Source organism: Mustela putorius, unplaced genomic scaffold (genome assembly GCF_011764305.1).
Source record: "Mustela putorius furo isolate JIRA1106 unplaced genomic scaffold, ASM1176430v1.1 tig00000997_pilon_pilon_pilon, whole genome shotgun sequence".
Taxonomy (NCBI): Eukaryota; Metazoa; Chordata; class Mammalia; order Carnivora; family Mustelidae; genus Mustela; species Mustela putorius.
The window spans coordinates 1,264,943-1,287,862 of record NW_025421527.1 but is presented as its reverse complement, the minus strand read 5'-3'; the positions used below and the strand labels follow the sequence as shown (position 1 = coordinate 1,287,862).

At 51.7% G+C, this 22,920-nt stretch overlaps 1 protein-coding gene across 2 annotated transcripts; it reads right to left on the bottom strand.

Annotated features, from left to right (window-relative positions):
* Positions 1-217: 217 nt before the first annotated feature.
* Positions 218-22,507, bottom strand: F11R (F11 receptor). 2 transcript variants are annotated; one of them, XM_004775887.3, is made up of 10 exons: positions 22,059-22,507; positions 4,850-4,915; positions 4,579-4,686; positions 4,268-4,414; positions 3,790-3,992; positions 3,276-3,378; positions 3,021-3,128; positions 2,791-2,803; positions 2,482-2,530; positions 218-2,370 (listed from the first exon to the last, which is right to left on the bottom strand). In XM_004775887.3, exons 1-10 carry the CDS (start codon positions 22,117-22,119, stop codon positions 2,335-2,337), a joined length of 894 nt encoding a protein of 297 aa, XP_004775944.1. In that variant the 5' UTR covers positions 22,120-22,507; the 3' UTR covers positions 218-2,334. The 2 variants fall into 2 exon arrangements, with proteins under 2 accessions (XP_004775944.1, XP_012902950.1); XM_013047496.2 differs by lacking the exon at positions 3,021-3,128 and adding an exon at positions 2,903-2,972 and having other exon boundaries at positions 22,059-22,230.
* Positions 22,508-22,920: the final 413 nt, after the last annotated feature.

Sequence of the window (22,920 nt, the reverse complement as noted above, 5' to 3'; positions counted from 1 at the left end):
GAACTGCTTCCCCCAGGTGCTACTTCAATTTAAGAGAATGTCCATTTGCATCAACCCCATTCAGGCACAGGCCAACTCTTAAGTTTAAGACACATTATCAGGCTCTGTGGAAGGATTCCTCAAATCTCTTAATATGGCTATCAGGAAGATTCTGAATTTCCAAGTCACTCCAAAGACCCTCTTCTTTTAACACAGACCCTCAGGATTTTAAACAAACTCAATGTGAAAAATAAACATTTATTACAAAAATGAGTTTTGACATTTCAAAATGAAAACAAGACAAGGTGTTTTCCAACTCATAGAGGCTGCGGTAAGCTGCAGAAGTAAATCCCAAGGCCGGTAATAAAGGACTCCAGCTCACCACAAGCCACTGAGGGAGTGAGGAACCCTTCCCCTCAGACTTAAAGGAACAATGAATCACCTACCTCTGCTTTCCTGTGGTGTTTTCTCTCTGCAACCCCCCCGCCCCCATCTCGCAAGCAAGACCCGAAGCTGAAACATACTTTAAAAATCTCACTTACTGAACCGTTCCATAATCCCTACTTTTATTGTTTCATTAAATTTTATTTCCATCTGGAATATTTACTTTTTATTGGTGCATGACCCTTAACTGATGGTCTGGTTGGTTTCGTTTTTCCTTTTGGATTCTTGATAGAACACTCGATTCTGTTAGGGATTTCCAGATAAGGGAATAAAACATGGCCAAGTGGGGCTCAGCGTCCTCCACAGAAAGAAGCAACGTCAGCCCTGGGAAACCCCGTACTTGCCCTCTTGCTGGTTAATGGACTGGGGGGGCCGTGGTAGATGGGGAAACAGAAATCTAAGGGCAGAAAAGGCTCCGGATGGACAGAAGGAAGCAACGACAGGCAGGCCGCCCTGCTCACTGCTGCTCACTCCCACCCAACCACCCAGTCTTCTGTCCTGCTCTCAAAACGGTCTTTTCCTCAAACAACCCCCCCCCCCCCACCATCCAGCTTAAATAAAGTAGTAATTGCTGCTTTAAACTACTACTAAAGAAGAACTTCTTCAAAAGGTTTGAGGAATCCTCCTGCCTCGGGCTCTGGAGCTTCCCCACAGCCGCAGATTAGTCTGTTAACGCATCTGGCTGGCAGAGGGGAGGTGGGCACATTCTCCTCCCACGCGGTGGAGGAGACCCTGCAGAAGCCCCGAGCACCGGCTCGGCTTCCCCGGGGCACCCTCCAGCAGAAGGCTCTGCCTCTGCCACAAGAGGGCTCTAGACTGAGGGTCGGACGCCCAGAGGCTCCACTTGGGACAGGAACCAGGAAGGGATGGGACAGGGAGCCGGGACCAGGCCAGGTTGCAGGCAAATGGCGCTTCGGGCAGCTTCCTGTTTGTACAACGGAGCCCGGGAACCTCACTTCCCCACTTCCCACAGCAAGAAGCTCTGATAAACCAAGGTTTTATTTCCAGCAACATCCAAACACACACCAACAAAATCTCACCGAAGAGCCACGAAGCCCTCCTGCACACACGGGATTTCAGCAACTGAGACCACGCACGCAGGCACACACGCGCTCCGCAAAGGGCTCAGAGCTCCTGCACACATTCCCACCGCCCTGCAGACGTATCCCAACAGCGTCCGCCCAGCTGCTGCAGCCAACGGCGACAGTCTGAGCTTCCAGCTCCAGCTTCCTTTTCTCTGTGGTTTTAAAGCGCTTCTGCTCCGTGTCCCCTGAAAGCTGGCTGTGCTCTCCACACAGAACCAAAGCTCCTGTTTTTTTCCCGAAGACACAGCTGGTGCCGGTCTGCTTGTGTCGAGGACAGTGCAAGAGGATCGCAGTGGCACTTCCCGAGGGAAGACAGAACAAACGGGGTGCGGTCCCCAAGCAACCTGTCAGCCGTCAGCAGCTCGGTCTCCAGTCTCCACCCTGGAACCGCAGATACCTCCTCAGCAGGAGGAAAGGGCCGGGGATAAGCTCAAGGTCACTACTCCTGGGCCCTGACACGGTTGGGGTGGGTGGGTAGAGAGTGCCTGCCACTGTTGCCGCCTGCCTGGAGGGAGGTCAACGCGTATCAATCAGGACTCCTGCCCGATCCCTCACAGGGTTGGGGATCGAAAGCTTTAAACAAGTCCCAGACCACTCAGCAGTGGTGGGAACAGAGGGGAGGGGCAGAAGGAAGGGGCCACAGCCGACATTATTAAAAAAAACAAAACAAAACAAAAAAACACATCCTAACTAAGATAAAAGTGGGGACCCTTGTGGGGCTAGAAGACACGTAAGGCATTCTGTGAAAGTACAGATATCATGGGCCAGAGTCTGGTAGCACCAGCGTAAGGCAAGCACAGAGGACAGGAGGTGAGCTGGACCAGGGTCACACCAGGAACGACGAAGTCTGTCTGAACTCCCCCTGGGGAAACAGAAACATCAAATCAACTCTATCCTGGCCTTTAGCTGCTCATCTCCCACGCGGGGGACACAGGCCAGAAGCCCCCTCCTCGTCCCAGGGTAGCACACTCACTTCGCTGCGGGCACTGGGCTGGCTGTAAATCGCCTTCTTACTCGAGGTCCTGCAGACAAGCCAGAGGATGGAGATGCTCAGTCCCTAGTGCTCCCCTTAGCCGCTGCTCGCCAGCGGGGGAGGCTGGACTCAGCGTCACAGAAGCACAGAGTTCTCAGACTACAGGGACAGGTAGAGAGCCGGATGTCCGCCCACACGGGGCTGCCCCCACCTCCGTCTCCAGCCCCTTCCCCTGGGCCCATCTCAGCTTCAAACCACAGGCGTCCACGTTCTCAACCTCAGGGATCCCCACGACGGCACCTCACTCACCCTTTCTTTGTTCCTGAAAGAGAAGAACCGGGACCATGAGCAAGAGCAGGGCAGAAGCAGGCCGGACACGCAAGAGAGGGGAAACAGCACGCAGGCGGTAAGTGGCGCTCACCCGGGAGAGAACCCCGCACGTGTGGGCTCACTATCCGCTCTGTGCTCAGGAGGCACCCAAGAACCGTGCCCTGAAACGGGGGCGATAAAAAGGACAGCCTCTGAGGGCAGATACTCACTGTCAAAGTAGCCTCGTCTATAGGCGAACCAGATGCCCAAAATCAAGAATCCAAGGAGAATGAGCGTCACAAGGACAGCTGCCACGATGCCCCCCACGTTCAACTCCGCTATGGGACACAAACGAGAGGTCAGGGCCCTGACGGCTCACTCCCACTGCTGACACCACCACCGACGCCAGGAGGGAAAGCAGACCCCGACCCCGACCCCCACCCCAGGTCCACGCGCCCGCCGCCGCTCCGCACACCCGCGCTCACCGGCCTCCATGCGCACAGCGTCTGACCGCATGGGGGTCCCGTGGCCGTTCTGTGCCTGACACATGTACTCGCCGGAGTCAGAGGCTGACACGGGGTTGAAGACCTGGAGGGAAGAAAACAGGTGGCTTCCTGCCCGAGAAGCCAAGGACCTACTTCTGCTTTTTCGTGTGTTTTTTTTTTCCGTGTGTGTTTTAAGTTCTACGCCCAACGTGGAGCTTGAACTCACGACCCCGAGACCAAGACGTGCAAGCCTCCAGTGACGGAGTCAGCCAGGTGCACCTCAGTTTTTGCTTCTTAACTGCACTAGCGGTGACAAATCACATCACGTTACTTTCAGGTGTACGACAGGATGACTCCACTGTTCTACGCGTTATGCAGTGTTCATCCCGCCATGTGTCCAAGTGCCCATCTTTGGTCTCTTGACCCCGAAGCCAAATCCACCTATAGCTACTCCTCCCCACCTTCAAGGGTTCTGTCAGTGCCCCCGCCCCCCCCCCCGCTACCCCAACCCTACCAGCTCCCCGGTCTTGTGATCCAGGCTATAGGAGGAGTTGCTGAAGGCGCGGCTGCTCTTGGGGTCCGTGGGCATCATGACCCCATCCTTGTACCAGGAGAACTCGGACGGGGGAGAGCCGTCCTTCTCCGAGCAGGTCAGCACTGCCCGACTCCCGATGGTGGCCGAGGACGGGATGCTGACAGTAGGCTTGGATGGAGGCACTGTAAGGGGACAGGAGGGGCTGAGCCCAGGTCAGAGGGCACTGCCTAGAGGCTACACCGCTGATACCCCATTCCTCAGCTCTGGCCTCCAACCCACACCATGCCCTCAGCCTCCCCCACCCAGGGGCTCAGCCCCTCTCTGCCGGCACCGGGACGCTGAATGCCCCCAGCCAGAAGCGTCCTCACCATCAGGGAGCTCCGAAGCTCACCAGAGCCTGTGAGGGTTTAGGGAAGCAATGAATGCCAAGACCACACAGAAAAGGTGTGGCGCATACCAAGCACGACGAGCTTGACGGTGACCTCCCCATAGGTGTTGCCGCCTTCGTCGGAGACCATACACGTATACGTGCCCGTGTCTTTCCGGGTCACAGAATGGAAAGTGATGCCACTGTGTGAGAAGGTAACTCGGTCCTCATAGGAAGCTACCAGGAGAGAGGAAGGACAGGCTGAATGAGTCGGGGAGATGAGAGACGCCGGTGATGGTGGCAGGACAGGCATGTGCCCCAGGCCGCAGCTCTCCCCTGGAATCCAGGCCCATCAGTCCCTCCACAGCCGGGACCATCAGAAAGGAAGGAGAACAACTCACCTGTGATCTTGTTGTTATAGCAGACGAGGCTGGTGATGTCACCTTGGGCAAACTTCCACTCCACGCGGGGAGAGGAGAAGCCGGAGTAGGAGCAGGACAGCTTGGCGGCTGCGGACGGGACAGAAGTGAAGAGGAGGAAGGAGCAGCAGCACATGGGAAAGGGGAAAAGGCCCCCAACAGCGGCCCGTGCTGGATGCTCTCCAAGTCCCTGGGGACCTGCACCTGCTCCCGCCCGCCCCAGACCCCCACCCCCGAGCTGCCCTGCACTCACGTTTGTTCTCAGCAACGGAGACTTCCCGATCCGACGTGTACACCGCCCCCCTGCTCAGCGCCGAGCCTGAGGAGGACAGGGGCAGCCCCATCAGGAGGGGACAGAAGAGCATCCCCGCTGACGGGGCTTCGGAGGCTGGGCACCTCCCATGGCTTCTCCAAGGTGAGGAGATTCTGTGATCCAAGCTCCTCCTGGGTCTCACATCGCCAATATCCTAAACATTTTCTTTAACTGCTTTCTGCCATAACCGCAGGCCAATCCTTCCATTATGAATGGAAATGAAGTATTTCTTTCTAATGTAATTTCTTTTACTCCTTCTGTTTCCCTCTACAACTCCCAATAATCTTTTTAATTTTTTTTTAAGATTTTATATATTTATTTGAGAGAGAGACAGAGCACAAGCAGGGGTAGATGCAGGGGGAGAGGGAAAAGCAGGCTCCCCGTTAAGCGGGGACCCCAACATGGGACTCGATCCCAGGCGCCGGGATCATGACCTGAGCCAAAGGCAGACGCTTCACCAACTGAGCCACCCAGGAGCCCCAGCAACTCCCAATAATCTAATTGGATTCCTCCTCATCCAAGAACAGCTTCCGCACTGACATTTCATGGTTCAGAGAAAGCTTCTCAACAAATAATTAATTGCAACCACTTGTCAGACACTCCTGGCAGGAAGCCAGCAAAGCTGGAGAAGGGGAAGGCGGGGAGGGGAGGCGGGGAGGGGGGGAAGGGGGAGGCGGGGAGGGGGGGAAGGGGGGAGGGAGACAGGAGGCAGGGAGTCGTGGAGGGAGGGAGGGAAGGAGCAATAATGAGGATAATAACAACACTTGACATTTGTAGGGCATTTTGTGCCTTTTTAAAGTGTTTTCACATGCATTACATCGTTTGATCCTTGAAAGAAGCGTGGCAGATCAGCAGGACAAGTGTTATTATCCAGTTTTACACGAGGAACCAAGCCAATGAGAAGGAAAGAATCGTGCCTAAGATCACACAGCCGGGCCTGAGAGGGAGCCAGGACCAGGCCTGGGCGAGATCCTCCCCCAAGAATCTCCTCCTGCCCAGTGGAGAAGGAAAGGAAGACATGGTGTGTACTGGGGGGAAGGGCTGGGGCAGGGGGGTGGGGGGGTGAGGGGGGCAGGGCTAACCAAGTGCGGCCACCACCGGCCAGTGGCGGGGAAGGGGGTCCAGCACTCGACAGGCAGCACCAGAGACAGACTCTGGGAGAGCCAGACTCGGCTGCAGACCTGCACTTGCACAAACATCCCATTCGGGGTTTCCACGCTCAACCACCAAGTGTGCGTTCGTTACAATTCTAAGAGTCCGTCTTCCTTAGATTAATGCGAGCACATTCTGCCTCTCTGTGATTACTCACGTAACTGAATTCAGTCTGGTGACTTCTGAGCCTCCTTTTTCTCACCTGAAACACTTAAGGTTTGAACTAGATGTTCTCTAAAGTCCTTGAGGGGTTTTGTTTTTGGTTTTGTTTTCGAACTAATATATAAAGAGTGCTTTTATACAGGGGTGCCTAGTAGCTCAGTCGGTTAAGCATCTGCCTTCAGCTCAGGTCATGATCCTGGGGTTCTGGGACTGAGTCCTGCATCAGGCTCCCTGCTCGGCACAGAGCCTGCTTCTCCCTCTGCCTCTGCCTCTGCCTACGGCTCCCTCTGATTGTGTTCTCTCTCTCTCTCTGACAAATAAAATAAAATAAAATCTTTAAATAAATTAAATTAAATTTTAGAAATACTTTTATACATTTTTCTCAACTTGACACAACACCGTGAATTAGTCCAGATTAAGTTTCTCTCTCTCCCATTTTACGTATGAGAAAATTATATATCTAAAAAGTTAAGGGGCTAGCCCATGTTTTCGTAACTATACAAGACCAGAGCTCAGATGAGCACACAGCTTCCCCCGTCACTCTCTTTTCTCCCTTTTTACTTTTATTTTTTAAAGATTTTTTATTTATCAGAGAGAGAGCGGGCTGGGGGAAGGGGCAGCTGAGCAGGGAGCCTGACTCGGGGCTCGGTCTCACCACCCGGAGATCATGACCTGAGCCGAAACCAAGAGTCTGACACAACTGCCTGAGCCACCCCGATGCCCTTTCCCCTTTTCATACCGCACTTTTATAAGCCATGCGGTTCCTCAGAAAAGCCATGGCTTAATGGGGGCAGACTACACAATAAATGTTATTCTTTTAAAAGTCAGGTCCGTTTCACCTGTGAATTATCTCTAATAGTATTATTACATTGTATCTGTACAACATTGGGCATTACATTTTAATGTCAAATTTACAACCAAACGTAATGAGAGACAAGAAACGAAATCACACAGCCTTCACTTAATTGAAAACTGGGCACGCTGACATTCTTACTCAGCTGTTATTGGGAATGCTGATAATGAAATGTTTTGATTTTCGCCCCAGTCAGCCTCCTCTGCTTTGATGATGGGAACTCTGTTTTTAAGATCCTCAAATGTTACAGCTTGCTACCTGTGATGTGCGGCAGGATGCTCGAGCAGGATCTCCCTTCAGGAATGAAGGACTAGTTTTCCAGCTGCTGGGACTTCTGCCAGATGAGGCCCTCGGCCCCCAGCCCTTCTGGGGACAGACAGCACACTGCCGGGCCCAGGGCATGCCTGGCACAAGGGCAGGGGCAGTGCCCCAGCAATGAATGAGAGCAGGAGGGCAGCTCCAGAGAGCCCCAGCTCTACTGCCCTGATGCCCCAACCCCCCAACTTGGGAAAACACAGAAAGGCTATTCCCACCCCAAAGCTCTGCTGGGGAACAGGCTGAGGCTTCGATACAACTGAACTTCTCCCTCTGCCCAGTCCTGCTTCCCTTCCCTTCCCTAGGTGTGGACCCCAAGAGCACTCCCTAATAAATGTCTTGGTTCAGTAATTGACATCTCAGGGTCAGTACCTGCCACACACCCCCCCCACCTCCCTCAGAGGCAGGATCGCAGCTGACCTCCTGTGGCCTGACCTCCAATACGCAAGCTCTACTGTGCTAGCGAGTCGCTGCATGCCCTGGCCCGGCCTCACACCACACGCCCTCCACACCTCACCATCGTGGACCACTCCCCAGCACCCCCCCCACCCGGCCTCCGCTCGTCCCTCCTGAACAAGCCTCTGGAACCAGGCTGCCTGACTCAAATCCCAGCTCTGGGACCTCCTAGGCTGAGGGACCCGGGCAGGCTACCTTAGTCACTCTGAACCTCGGTTCACCCATCTGTAAAATGGGGATAATAACAGTTTCTACATCAAAGGCCTGTGGTTAAGAGTTAAACAAGCTAATACAAATAAAGTGCCTACAACAGGAAGCACCAAGTAACTACTTTATCTTCTATTATTATTATTATTATCCTCATCTGCCCATAGATCCTCTGTACACACTTATTTTTCTGACCTCACAGTTTCTTCAGTAAGACATATAAATAGGGCACCTGGGTGACTCAGTGGGTTAAGCCTCTGCTTTTGGCTCAGGTCATGATCTCAGGGTCCTGGGATTGAGCCCCGCGTCTGGCTCTCTGTCTGCCTCTCTGCCTACTTGTGACTTCTCTCTCTCTCTGTCAAATAAATAAATAAAATCTTTTCAAAAAAGACATATAAATAAATATAAACTCTGCCTGCAAAATGCTGATGTCCCAGCCCACCAAACCACTGTCCTCTCTCATGGTATCTGCCTTGAAAAGGCTAACTCTTTTCTAGAACTTTCAGATAGACCAGCAGAGCAGAGAGCGGCCCTCACTGCACCCGACCTCCATCAGGACACTGCAGTCCCCCTCCGACTGTCCTCTTCTATTTCGTATTCCCCTTGCCCCGTCATGCCCCCCACTCCTCTGCCCTGAAGCCTGGACCCGTACTTGGCTCACGACACAACACTCAGATGCCCCCCACTCATGCATGTGCTAAACAAAGCAGAAGGAAAATTCGTCCTTTTCATGGTGATGCTTGATCTACTCTAAATTCACAATAAGAAAAGCCACAAAACTCAAAGGCCTCAGTCGATGTTTGGCCCTTCCCTGTGCACTGAGCCTGCCCTCAGCCTCCTGCTCCTCCCTCCACAGGCCTCCTGGGGGTTCCAGCCCCACACACTGGTTCACTGCTCAGCCTATTGCAGTAGTCTTGGGCTCTCACGTTGGAAGTAAAACTGCTTTTACTAAGATCACCAGCTATGGCATTCCTCAATTCTAAGAAGCCCTGATTATATGATTTACATTGATTTAATAACAGCTTCTTGGGGGGACATCGTATTAAATGCACGCCTAGGCCCTGCAGACGGCTGCCTTCCCCGAAAATGACTCCGGCGGCACCTGGGCAGCTCTGTCGATTGAGCACCTGACTCTCGACCTTGGCTCAGGTCATGATCTCAGGGCTGTAAGATGGAGCCCTGAATCAGGCTCCCAGCTCAGCACAAAGCCTGCCTGAAATTCTCTCTCTCTCTCTCTCAAAATAAATAGGCAGAGAGGTAGGCAGAGAGAGAGGAAGGGAAGCAGGCTCCCTGCTGAGCAAAGAGCCCGGTGCAGGGCTCAATCCCAAGACCCTGGCATCATGACCTGAGCCGAAGGCAGAGGCTTTAATTCACCGAGCCACCCAGGCACCCCTGATAAATAAAATCTTAAAAAGAAGTCACTCAGCCCCTAAGTTTCTGTGTGCCGCCCCCTCTGGTCCTCCCGCCGCTCTGAATTGGCTCGCTCTCCTTTTTGAATCTTGCTTCTTCTGTCAATCCCTTAACATGAGTGATTCCCAGCACTGCATCTCAGGCCTCTTTTCCCTCCCACACTCTCTCTAGGAAATCTCAAACACAGCCCGAAATTCATCTGCACCCACCTGGGGACAGCTCCGGTGCCCACCTCCCAGCACAGCCGCAGGTGCCTACCTGTCCAGGGCTGAGCCTCCTCCGGCCCTCTCCCCCAGGACTTCACACACCCCGTCCCGCATCAGCCTCCACCCCCGACCCCCGCTCCCCTCTCCAGGCTGGTGGTATCACCATCTACTACTTGCTCACTCAAACGGGAAGCCTTCCGCAGTCACCGTCTCTCCCTCACTCTTGTCAATCCCACAGCAAGCGCTGCGCCGTCCATTCCGACCACCGCTGTTTAGTACCACCAACATCTGAAGGATTGCGACTGGTGTCTCGGGTAAACTTGCTTTTCGTCTTCTTTAGTCTTGACCCATTCAAATCCGTCCTCCACTCCACTGCCTGAGGAAGAGCTGGTATTTCCTGAGCGCTTACTGTGTGCGAGGCACTGCTACAAGCATATTACCTGGATGTTCGTTTATCCCGACAACAACCTCGAGACTTGGGTGATACTATTATTATCATCTCCATTTTTCTTTAAAGATTTACTTGTGTATTTGAGAGAGAAAGAGAATGAACTTCCAGCAGACTCCCGCTGAGTGTGGAGCCCAAGGCAGAGCTCGATCCTAAGACCCTGAGATCATGACCTGAGCTGAAACCCAGAGTCTGCGATTAACCGATTAACCGACTGAGCCACCCAGGAGGCCCTGCCCTCTCTGTTTGCTAACCCAGGGAAACTGAGGCCCCAGGCAGCTAAGTGGTGGTGCATATTCAAATCGAGGCAGCTGGATACCATACACCCTTCCTAAAAACACTCCTCTAACACTTGCTTCAAGTTTTCAAGGATCGCATATTGCCTCTCAAGAGAAAATCCAGACTCTTCACCCAGGCAAGTGGTCTAGCACTACCTGCCCCTCTGGTAAGTCTCTACCCTTTCAGCTTCTCCTCCAGCGGCAGAGACTCCTTCAAACTCCCAGCAAAGGGCCCTTTCCCAAGCTCTGCTTTGCTCCTGCCGCTCCAGCTCTGCGGAGCACCCTTTCCCCTCTTTCTTCATCTGGTCAGCAGCTGCGCATCCGCACTGTTGCCCAAGGAATGACCCACCCACCCCCAATCCTACCAGAGCTGGCTTCAGACCTGGCTTCCGACCTCATTCCTCGTTCTGAGGCTTTAACTACCCCAGGCGAAACACTTCCCACTCTAATGACATCATCTGTGCCAGCGGACGGCTCCCCTACCAGACAGCAAACCCCCAGGGAGCAGGCACCGTGTGTTATTTATTATTCTGGGTACTCAGCACTTCAGCATAATGCCTGGTACGAGTTGACATTGAACAACTCAGAGTCTTAACAAATTAGGTCATAGCAGACCATTCACTACCACATCTACTTGTTAAAGTTTATCTACAAAGATAAGCCCATTTTTCAAGCTGGCAGACAGGGTAGGCCCAAATGAAAAACAAACTTGACCCACAGTTCAATTTTTTTTTAAAGTTTAATAAACTGTTCTACTTTCAGGGGGGGAAATGATGCTTTTCCATTAATTTATTTCTTTTCTATTTTTTTCTTTTTAAGATTTTGTTTATTTGAGAGACAGAGCAGGAGCGAGGGGAGTAGGGCAGAGGGAGAGGGAGAAGCAACTCCCTGCTGAGCAGAGAGCCCAGCTCGGAGCTTAACTCCAGGACCCCTAGGATCACAACGAGAGCCAAAGGCAGACTCCAGACTGAGCCACCCAGGTGCCCCTCCATTAATCTTTTTCTTCAACTTAGCTTCAGAACTTAATAATTAAATGGTCTGGTTTTTTGTTAAGATTTCTTTCATTTTTAAGTGATCTCTACACACAACGTGGGGCTCAAATTCACAACCCCGGGATCAAGAGTTACACACTCCACTGACTGAGCCCACCAGGTACCCCCCCAAATTAAGTGTTGTTGTTTTGTTTTGTTTTTTTAAAAGATTTTATTTATTTATTTAACAGAGATCACAAGTAGGCAGAGTGAGAGGAAGGGAAGCAGGCTCCCTGCTAAGCAGAGAGCCGGATGCCGGGCTCAATCCCAGGATCCTGAGATCACCACCTGAGCCGAAGGCAGAGGCTTAACCCACTGAGCCACCCAGGTGCCCCAAGTGTTTTAAAATCTCGTAGTTTTTAAACAGTCTCCAAACTTCTCTGCACATGCGCAATTCCCAACAGCCATTTTGCAACAAGGCCTGATTTCGGCCCCTGGTTGCAGAAGGTCTGTAGGCGCCCCCATGCACAAGGTAGAGGCTGCTTTTCTGCACCCATGCAAGTGTGCAAGACAGAAGTGCAAGTGCCAGGAGGTTGTTGATGCAAGCAGAGGGGCACCTGAGGGGCTCAGTCAGGGAAGGGGTTGCCTTCCTATCGGGTCATGATCTCAGGATCCTGGGATAGAGCCCTGCATCGGGCTCCCTGCTGAGCCCAGAGTCTAAGTCTCCCTCCCCCTCTCCCTCTGCCCCCCTACCCCTGCTCATACTCTCTCACTCTCTCTTTTGAATAAATATACAAAAGCTTAAAAAAAAAAAAAAAAAAGCATCCAACTCCTGATCTCGACTCAGGTCCTGACTTCACAGCCCACAAGATCAACAAGCCGGAGGCAGGCTCCGCCCTCGGTGGGGAGTCCCCCTGTCCCGCCCCCCACTCACACCTGCTCCTGCTCCTCTCTCTCTCTCAAATAAACAAATCTTTTTAAAAATGATAAAAAATAAAACAGCAGAAGAAAGTGGGGGAAGATGTGAATCCATTTAAAACACCTCCACCCTCTTCACGACAGATACAACCGAGAGGCGCCAAAGAAGCCCAGGTCAGTAGAGGAGGAGATCCTGGGGTTTTTTTTTTTTTTTTAAGATTTTATTTACTTATTTGAGAGAGAGAGAGAGGACACGTGGGGGTATAGAAGGCAGAGGGAGCAGGTCCCAACTGAGCACAGAGCCCCATGTGGGGCTCGATCCCAGGAATCTGGGATCATGACCCGAGCTGAAGGCAGACGCTCCACTGACTGAGCCTCCCAGGAGCTCCAGAGGAGATGCTCATCAGAGCACTGCCCCTTCTGCAGAGGGAGTCTCCACAATGGTTTATGCTTGTTAGGGACGGAACTGTGATCCCCCTAAACCTCCATATCTCAAAATAGGGCTGTATTTGGAGATGTGGCCTTTCACAAAATGATTAAGTTAAAATAAGGCCCTTGGGACATGTCCTAATCCGATCTAACCAGTGTCTTTTATACAGAGAGACAGCAAAGGTGCCTCCCGCAGAGAAGACCACCAGCGAAGAGTGTGGTTTCAGAGGAACAGAGGCCGTCAGCTCAGCCCTGTAGTCTTGAACTTCCAGACTGCAGAACTGTGAGAAAACAAATCACTGTTGGGGCGCCTGGGTGGCTCAGTCCATTAGGCATCTGATTTAAGCTCAGGTCCTGATCCCAGAGTCCTGGGACTGAATCCTGCGTCCAGCTCTGAGCTCAGCCCGGAGTCTGCTTCTCCCTCTCTTCTGCCCCTCTCCCGCCTCATGCTCTCCCCTTCTCAAATCAATAAATCTTCAAAAAAATTTTTAATTAAAAAAATCTTTAAAATTAAAAAGAAAATAAATAACTGTTGTTTAAGCCCCAGTCTGTGATCTTTTCTGATGGCGGACCAGGTGCATGAATACACAGGTCTACGTTGAATTTCAGCAGTGGACATTCTGGCTGAATCCCCAGTGACGACAAAGACAAACTTGACCTAGGTTTGTGATGACATTTCCACACAGTGCAAGAGTCAACATTCTGCAGAGCAAAGGAAACCATCATCAAATGAAAAGGCAACCTACTGAATGGGAGAAAAATTTTGAAAGTCGCCTATCTAATAAAGGATTACTATTCAAAAAATTGAGAACATATAAAGGACTCACAACTCAATAGCAACAAACGCCACAGAATCCATTTAAAAAATGGGCACAGGGGCACCTGAGTGGCTCAGTGGGTTGAGCCGCTGCCTTCGGCTCAGGTCATGGTCTCGGGTTCCTGGGATCAGGTCCCGCATCGGGCTCTCTGCTCGGTGGGGAGCCTGCTTCCTCCTCTCTCTCTCCGCCTGCCTCTCTGCCTACTTGTGATCTCTCTCTGTCAAATAAATAAATAAAACCTTTAAAAAAAAATGGGCACAGATCTGAATTGATGTTTTTCCGAAGAACTACAGACAGCCAGCAGGTACATGAAAAGATGCTCAACATCATGCATTTCAGGGAAGGCAAATCAAAACCACGATGAAATGTCATTTCACGTTATTATCAAAAGACAAGACATAACAAGTATTGGTAAAGATGCAGAGAGGGAACTCTCGTGCACTGCTGGCAGGGATGCAAATTGGTGCAGCCAACACGGAATACAGTTTGGGGCGCCTCAGGAAAGTAAAAACAGAACTACCCTAGGATCCAGCAATTCCACTACTGGGTGTCTCCAAAGAAAATAAAACCACTCCTTTGAAAAGATACACGCACCTCTATGTTGGCTGCAGTATTATTTACAATAGCCAAGATATGGAAACCACCTAGGTGTCCATTCATGAATGAATGGATAAAGAATATGTGGTCCATGTATACAATGTTTTATTACTCAGCCACAAAAAAGAATGATACCTTGCCATTTGGGTTAACATGGATAGACTCTGAGGCCATTATGCTAAAGGAAATACGTCAGACAGAGAAGGACAAATACCATAGGATCTCATGTATATGTGGGATCTACATTTATCTATTTATTTATTTTATTATTACTATTTTTTTTTTAGATTTTTATTTATTTGACAGAGAGAGACACAGCAAGAGAAGGAACACAAGCAGGGGAAGTGGGAGAGGGAGAAGCAGGCTCTCCGCCAAGCAGGGAGCCCAATGAAGGGCTCAATCCCAGGACCCCAGGATCATGACCTGGGCTGAAGGCAGACACCCAATGTCTGAGCCACCCAGGTACCCCTACATTTATTTTTTTTTTAATGACTGTATTTATTTATTTATTTGACAGAGAGATCCTGGAGTCTAGGCAAGTCTGATAAATCTCCAGGAGAGAAAAAGGGCAGGAGGAAAGGCCAGCACAGGTGACCTGGCGAGGACTGGAGCTGCCAGCAGTAGGTAGGCAGCGGCACAAGGGGGTGGAAGTGGAAGCGCAAGAGAAAGGGAGCCGAGGTGGTGATGTAGCCATTAATACTTCAATCAATCCCTGCATGCTTTCATACAATTCAGAAGAGAGCTGATGGTGTACAAATCTGTAAGACGGAGTGTATAGTTCTTGAAAATCGCTATGTATCTGAATAATAAAACTGTGACAAATTGTATTTTCCAAAATAGACATATGGATCTTCATGTTTATTTCATCCCACATGCTTTTCTTACACTGTGACTTGAGTCTCGGTTCCCTCCTCTTGAATCCTGGCAAGGTCTTGGGACTGCCTCGACCAATGGAGGTTCATGGCAGAAATGGCACAGTGAGCCCTCCCATTAAGGTTGGTGCCTTATGCATTTTTTTTTAAGATTTTATTTATTTATTTAAGAGAGAGAGAGCGAGCATGAATGGTGGGGAGTAACAAGGAAAGGGAGAAGCAGACTCCCTGAAAGGGGAGCCCAATGTAGGGCTCAATCCCAGGACCCCGAGATCAAGCCCAAGCTAAAGGCAGACACTCAACCAAGCCACCCAGGGGTCCGCACTGTCTCCTTAGATTCTTTTTTTTTTTTTAAGTTTTATTTATTTGTTTGTCAGAGATTGAGAGAGAGGAGCAAGAGCAAGCACAGGCAGCCAGAGTGGCAGCAGAGGCAGAGGGAGAAGCAGGCTTCCTGCGGAGCAAGGAGCCGGATGTGGGACTCGATCCCAGGTTGCTGGGATCATGACCTGAGCGAAGGCAGCCGCCTGAGCCACCCAGGTGTCCCTGTCTCTTTAGATTCTAATCACAAAAACGCTGTGAGACAAGTACTACTGTTATCATCTCATTTCAGATGAGAACACTGAGCTTAGAACAGTTGTCCAAAATCACACGGCTACAAACAGCAAAGTAAGACGGGCATCCTATTTCAATGTGGGGCTCAAACTCATCACCTGGGGATTAAGAGTCTTACAACTCTACCAACTGAGCCAGCCAGGTGCCCCATGGTGGAAAGGGAATCTTAACCCAAGTCTGTCTAATTCTGAGGCTCCAAAACTATGACACTACAGATCATCTCCATCAGACCAAGGAAAGCCCACCCAACCTCCAAGACCCTGTTCAAATGCCCCTTGATCCATGATGACTTTCCCCAGTCAACATTAATCTCTCCCCAAATTCCAGAAATGTAGTCTAAGAAAATAAGCTTAAAGATATGTGTACAGGGTGGCACCTGGGTGGCTTAGTGGGCTAAAGCCTCTGCCTTCAGCTCAGGTCATGATCCCAGGGTTCTGGGATGGAGCCCTGCTCAGCAGGGAACCCGCTTCCCTCTCTCTCTCTGCCTGCCTCTCTGCCTACTTGTGATCTCCGTCTGTCAGATAAATAAATAAATAAAAATCTTAAAAAAAAAAATAAAAGCAGCAGCTGTTTAAAAAAAAGATGTATGTCCAGGGACAATTTCACATTATTATTCATTATTCAGTATTCGTATTATTTAGCGCAGCGGAAGAAAAAAACCTGAAAGTCCGACAAAAGGTGAACAGTTCGTTCTGACATAGCCATGCAGTAGAATACTACAGAATGGAATTTGTTTAAAGCCCACTTTGCTTAAAAATACATGTACATATTATTTAAGGTATATATACATATATACTATATAATTCATAGAGAAGACTACAATTAAACACCAGTACTGTTTATCTCTTGATAATAGGATCACATGTAATTTTTAGTTTCTCTATATTCCCGTTTTCCCATTTTTCTGCACTGAACACATATTATTTCTTAATAAAAATGTATCTCTTTACTTGTATGCCCCCCAAACACTCTGTACTTTGATGACTGTGCCTGGCACATTCTGCTGTTTTTGGCTTAGTCAGTGCATGTTGTAGTTCCTTGGGAAGAGAATCCAAGCTCTCTGTGCTTCTCCGGCTCCGAGCACTGTGCTTTGCCCCGAGAAGCATTCCGTGCCCCCCACTGAAGCTCGCCGCGATGAGAAGGTGGTCACAGAGGGCAAAGGTGTCCACACTTAACAGAACCCACCACCAACCACCCCTGTACAGGCAATCAAACCCACCACAGGGAAGCTCCTCCCTTCTGCTGCTTTATCAAGAAACCTTATTTCCTTTATACATCCTGTTAATTATTAGAATGTTCCTTAAGCTGCTTTTGTGCCATGAGTTTGTTTAAATTCCGTGGGGTTTTGTTGTTCGTTTTTTTTAAAGGGAAGGAAAAGGAGGGAAACCAGCCGGCCGGCCTCTCTGGTTTTCTCTACGAATTCACCCAAACTTCCCCTCTAGGCATCCGAGCTCCACAGGACCCTCCCGCCGTAAGGAAGTTGGAGCGGTGGAATGAGGAGGAAGAGCCAGGGCATCTGGCTCTGAAAGGGTACTCCGTTTACCTAACGTGGGTTCCCAGGACCCACAGCTTCCCTCAGGACTTCTTGAGATGTTATTCACTGCTCTATTCCTACTCTCCAGCACAGTGCTCAAAACCCTGCAGACACCCATGTTTCCTAGACTAACAAATGCATTTGGCAAAGCAGTCCTATCAGAACCTGGACCCAGTCGGGGCGCCTGGGTGGCTCAGTGGGTTAAAGCCTCTGCCTTCAGCTCAGGTCACGATCCCGGGGTCCTGGGATGGAGCCCCACATCATGCTCTCTGCTCAGCAGGGAGCCTGCTCCGCGCCCCACCCCCCGCCCTGCCTCTATGCCTACTTGTGATCTCTGTCAAATAAATAAATAAAATCCTAAAAAAAAAAAAAAAAAGAGGGACGCCTGGGTGGCTCAGTTGGTTAAGCAGCTGCCTTCGGCTCAGGTCATGATCCCAGCGTCCTGGGATCGAGTCCCACATCGGGCTCCTTGCTTGGCAGGGAGCCTGCTTCTCCCTCTGCCTCTGCCTGCCTCTCTGTCTGCCTGTGCTTGCTCGCTCTCTCTCCATCACTGACAAATAAATAAATAAATAATCTTTAAAAAAAAAAAAATTTTAAAAAAAATAAAATAAAATAAAAAAAAAAGAACCTGGACCTAGGGCTTCTGCCCCCGGTTTCCCCTTTCCTCCCCACCAGTCACTCTGTAAAGAAGAAACTTGCTCCTGAAGGTTAGGGTAGAACAGATAAGGAATGCGTGGGCAAGAGGAAGGCTCTGCGAGCCCAGCAACAGGTGGGCTGAGCCTAAACCGCCCTTCTTGGCTGCACCTGGAGTGACGTCAGAGGTGGAACGGCCCTCAGGACAGCAGAAGATGGATTAGCAGTGTGGGACAGGAAAGCTTTCACTTCATGGCTCCCTCCTGCCCTCTCTCTGCAGAATTCCCATTTCTAGTTCTACCTGCTCCGCTCCTCCCCTTCCCCACCCATCTCCCCAGTACTAGGGAAGGTTGTGCCCCACCCGCACAGGGCTCTCTCCAGGGGCCTGGCGTCAAGCTTCCTTGTCAGCCAGCTGCTTCCTCCTGCCCTAACCCCAACGTTGCGAAACTAATGCCACAGCCGGACTTTAGACAGAAACCCTGCTTATCAGGGAGTCCCAGACAGATGAATTCTGGGTTTTCAATGCCTGGACAAGCCCAGTGTGCATCCACTCACGTGGCTTCCCACCATCCGCCCCCCCCCCCACAGTGCTGTACCCTCTTTCACAATTACATCTGACAAGTGGTCATCCAGATCTTTCCTGAACCACTGAAAGGGAAACAAATGAGTTTAGAGGCCCCCACAGTCTCTCAATACTAACAGATGTGAAAACTATGCTCCATTATTTCCTACTCAATCGTGCAAAATGGGTGTAGCTTTTCAATCTACAATCTTGAATCATAACAAAGGTGTCAGCCCTTTTGGTGTCCACAGAACAGGTGGCCCTTGACTGGGTGACTTGCAGGGGCACGGTGGGCAGCGGTGGGATCTTTTTTTTTTTTTTTAAAGATTTTATTTATTTATTTGACAGAGAGAAATCACAAGTAGACAGAGAGGCAGGCAGAGGGGGGGGGGAAGCAGGCTCCCCGCTGAGCAGAGAGCCCGATGCGGGACTCGATCCCAGGACCCTGAGATCATGACCTGAGCCGAAGGCAGCGGCTTAACCCACTGAGCCACCCAGGCGCCCATGGGATCTTAAAGACCAAGACCACAACGCCCCTAATGCCAACCGGGAAAGACCTCCAGGACATCCCAAGTGAAATAAACAAGGTGCCTGAGGTAACACAATGTCTGTAGTGTGTATCAATGTATCAACCTGTTCTAAGTAAATAAAACTTTTTTATTCTTTTATTTACAGGTGTTCTACCCCAAACCAAAACTGGCCTGGAGACCCCAGACATGCCCAGGTGACAAAGACACTAGCGAGAAACACCGAGAAGTGAAAGCATCCTGGAGCCGGGAGGTAGACAGAGGGAGGCACTGGAACTCCACTACCGCGCATTTGCACCATTTGCACATTTCCCAGTTCCTAGTTCCGGCTGAGCTCCGTCAGCCACTAGGTTTCAGGTTTCGAGGGACCGTCTCTGAGGAGTAAATTCAGCTGGCTAGCAGAGGGACGGAAGAGAAGTGACTCACCAGTTGTAGTTGGAGGCAAAGCTGAACAGCAAAGGTGAAAGGGCCTGAGTCAGAAGCATCAGCGGAGGAGACCAGCACACAGACTGACTCAGACACGGGGCAGCCGCTCCTGCCTTCTGGAATGTCAGGTGGGGTCCCCCACTCAAGTGGGATTGGGGGAGAGAACAAGGGTTCCAACCCAGGTTCTCCTTCTTCCCCTTGGTTACATGAGAAGTCATGCTATTCACACATGACCCTGTGCCGGGGAGATGGCTGGAAACTTTTCCAAGTGCAGGCTCCCCCGGGAGTGGGAGACGGTGCTTCTGGTCACTGGCTGTGCTTTCCCAGACCTCATTCCCTCAGTATGCGGGCTCCAATTCCTGGAGCAGCTCAGGCTTTCCTCTCCACAAGGCTTCCCAGGCTGGGGTTGGGCCTTTGCTTGACGTGAGCATATTCTGTCCTTTCTTCCTCCCTGATGGCAGGGCCCGCGATGAGCAATAGCCATAGTGGGAGAAGAAGGAACACAAGGGCACCCACATATGCTCCAGACATCCCAGGTCCAGAGGACAGACCAGACACCCAGGAAAGAACCCTTACCTTTTTAACCTTTGCCATTTGGGATCTAGCAGGGGGATACATTGCTTCCTTTGACCAACTCTCCTGGGGCAGTATTATTTCCTCCTCACAAAATCCAAAGGGGTTAACAGCTGCCCAATAATAGTTATCCCTTCCTGTACAGGTAATGTAGCTATTATCCTGGTCGACCCAAAGGGCAAGTATCATTACTCCTGCTCCACAGATAGAAAGACTGGGCACTAGCCTAAGATCACAAATAAGGCAGAGAGCCAAACTAGAACCCCGTGAGGTCACCTGATTCCTATTTCCATCCTCACTGTACTAATCAAATCACTCCCCCTGGGGTCCAGCCACATTGAAATGTGACATGGTCACTTCCCAGGACCCACAGTCCTGTCAAGCTAATGCAACAGGCCTCAGGCTCCATTTGAATCCCTGAACAGACTAGAGGACACTCCCAAGGTCAGGATGGGGGCTATCCCAACTCTTTCTGTGCCAGTATGTGCTTATTGGGGTAAGTCACAATGCCGAAAATGAGAGAAAAAAGAAAGAGGAAAAGGAAGAAAGATGCTGGCTTTGGAAAGCTTGTAAGCCCAACACACATGGTCAGACAATGCCAGTGATGGGAAACTTCAGGCCGGGGGGGGGGGGGGCAGGGAGGTGGGGGATGGGAGGTTGAGTATCACCAGGAGGACCACCCAGAACCAAAGAAGAACCATGGGTGTCCTGAGCAGTTTGAAGATACAGGCAGAAGTAAGAAAGGCGAAGAACAGGAAAAGAGCAGCAACTCAATCAAAGAGGAAAGTGGAGGCTGAGAATGAAAGGGACAAGGGAGAGAAGGCAGGAGAGTGGACCCGGGGCGTTATCCCAAGCTGATGTTTGAGATCATGGTTCCTGTGCCACAGGGTGCTTGAGATGCTGGATCCAGCAGTGGAAAAAGGAGAAGGGGCTCAGGAAAAATTGGTTCCATTCCCAGGTCCTTTCGTCAATCTGGAAAAGTCATTTCCCCTCTTCGGACCTATTTCCGTATCTGCACAATAGGGAGAGGATCAGACTTGCTTCTGGTCCAGTTTACCCCAAGAGCTTCTGTTTTTGTGTAGAGACAAAGTAGCTGTCTAAGAGCAGGGAATCCATTTCCACCCTTCAAACCTGAACAAAATGAACTGCCCTATTACCACCGATGCTGATTGTGACTGTTCATTTCTTTTACCTTTCCTAAAGCACAGACCTCGAGGGAAAAACAAAGATTCCTACAGATCACATACACAAGAATCCACGGAGGCACGGGCACTCAAGAATCTGACGGATCAAGCTGGGGACCCAGGCTGCCTCACGAGGTGACCCTAACCACACACTCGGTCCCGCCCAAACCTATCTATAGACAGCCGTGTGCCCCCGCAAGTGAGCCTCATTGTTCCACAGGAAAGGGAGTTTACAAAGGAAACAAAAACTCCCAGGAGCGGCTGGGGGAGGGCAGAGCCCTGGCTCTGAGAAGGACCCAGCCAACCCACAGGCAGGTCCTCCCCCTGGGAATAGTCACTCCGTCAACAACACTTAGGAAGGACTCTCGAGGTAGCTCCCCCAGGAAGGAACTTGAAGTCCCTGCTCCGAGAAAGGCGATATTTCAAATTTATTTCCTCTTCGGAGTTTGCAGCCAGACACTTTTCCCAGAGCAACCACCACCACCCCAAAGATCCAGGGGAGCTAAAGAGAGCCCCTCAGCAACAGCCAGGCAAAGAGATGCCCACCGCACCTGACCTCCATTAGACCTTCCCTGAGGACAGTCAGCGGTGCCAGGCTCAGGCTTCTCTCGGGTTGTGAGCTGTTGGTCGGGCGCCTGCTGGGGGGCAGGATGGCCCTTCCCAGGCGCGTGTGGAGGGGCACGCCTGGGTGGATGTGCGCAGGGCTCCCCCCAAGGAGTGAGGCTGGGGGAGGTGGGGCTACCCCCTCCGTAGTTTCTGGCTTCGTGCGGAGGCCGCGGCCCCCTCCCGGGGGTTCTAAGGGGACGGGTGTGGGGGAGGGGAGCCAGCCAGCGCCAGAGTGAGGGGGAGGGGAGGTAGCGGAGGGGAGGGAAGGAAAGGGGGACCAGGAGGGTGAGGCTGGCAGGTTTCTCAACTCCTCCCCTCCCGCGGGCGAGAGGCGTGGGGAGCGCCTCCTTCCAACCTCTGCCCCGACCCACCGATTCCTCCCGAAACTCCGGGAACTTACACAGGATGACCGATGTGAAGAGAAGCAGCTGCTTCCTCCCGGCTCTCGCCTCTGTCCCCATCACGATCAGGGTCCCGACACGACGCGGCCGCAGGAGCCCCGCGCAGAGACACAGCTTCAGCCACCGCCGCTCCGGGACTAAACTGCGGCCGCCAGGTTGGGCCCCGCCCGGCCCCGCCCCCCGCGACGACTGGCCGGCGCCCCGGCCCCGCGCGCTCCGATTGGTGCAGGGAGCCGCCACTCCGTTGAGTGACTCACCGCCGCCAGGTGCGACCTCTCGCACTCGGAGCGCCGGGCGCCCTGCCAAGCCCCAGCCGCCTCTGATTGGCCCAGGGGACTGTCGCGTCAGAGGCCGGGGCTCACCTTCCGCAGGTGAGGACACCCTGATTGGGCGGCGATCCCGAAGTCGGGACTTTCCGACTGGCTGGGTCCTGAGGCAGAGCGGGGGGCGGAGGGGCTACCTCGAAGGAGGAGGGAGGGGAAGCCGTGGACCCGCCTCGCCGCGTTTTCCTGGGTTTGTGTTTGGGTGTAAACTGTACGGAACCGTTGGCCGGTGAAAAACACACATTCATAGGCAGGGGTGGGGGGAGAGGGGGCGCCTGGGTGGCTCAGTCGTTAAGCGTCTGCCTTCGGCTGGGGTCCTGATCCCGGGTCCTGGGATCCAGCCCCGCGTGGGGCTCCCTGCTCAGCGGGAAGCCTGCTTCTCCCTCTCCCACTACCCCCTGCTTGAGTTCCCTCTCTCGCTGTGTCTCTCTCTGTCCAATAAATAAGTAAAATCTAAGTCAACCAGAGAAAGACAATTACTATATGATCTCTCTGATAGGAGGAATTGGGTGGGGGGTGGGGGGGTAGAGATAGGGTG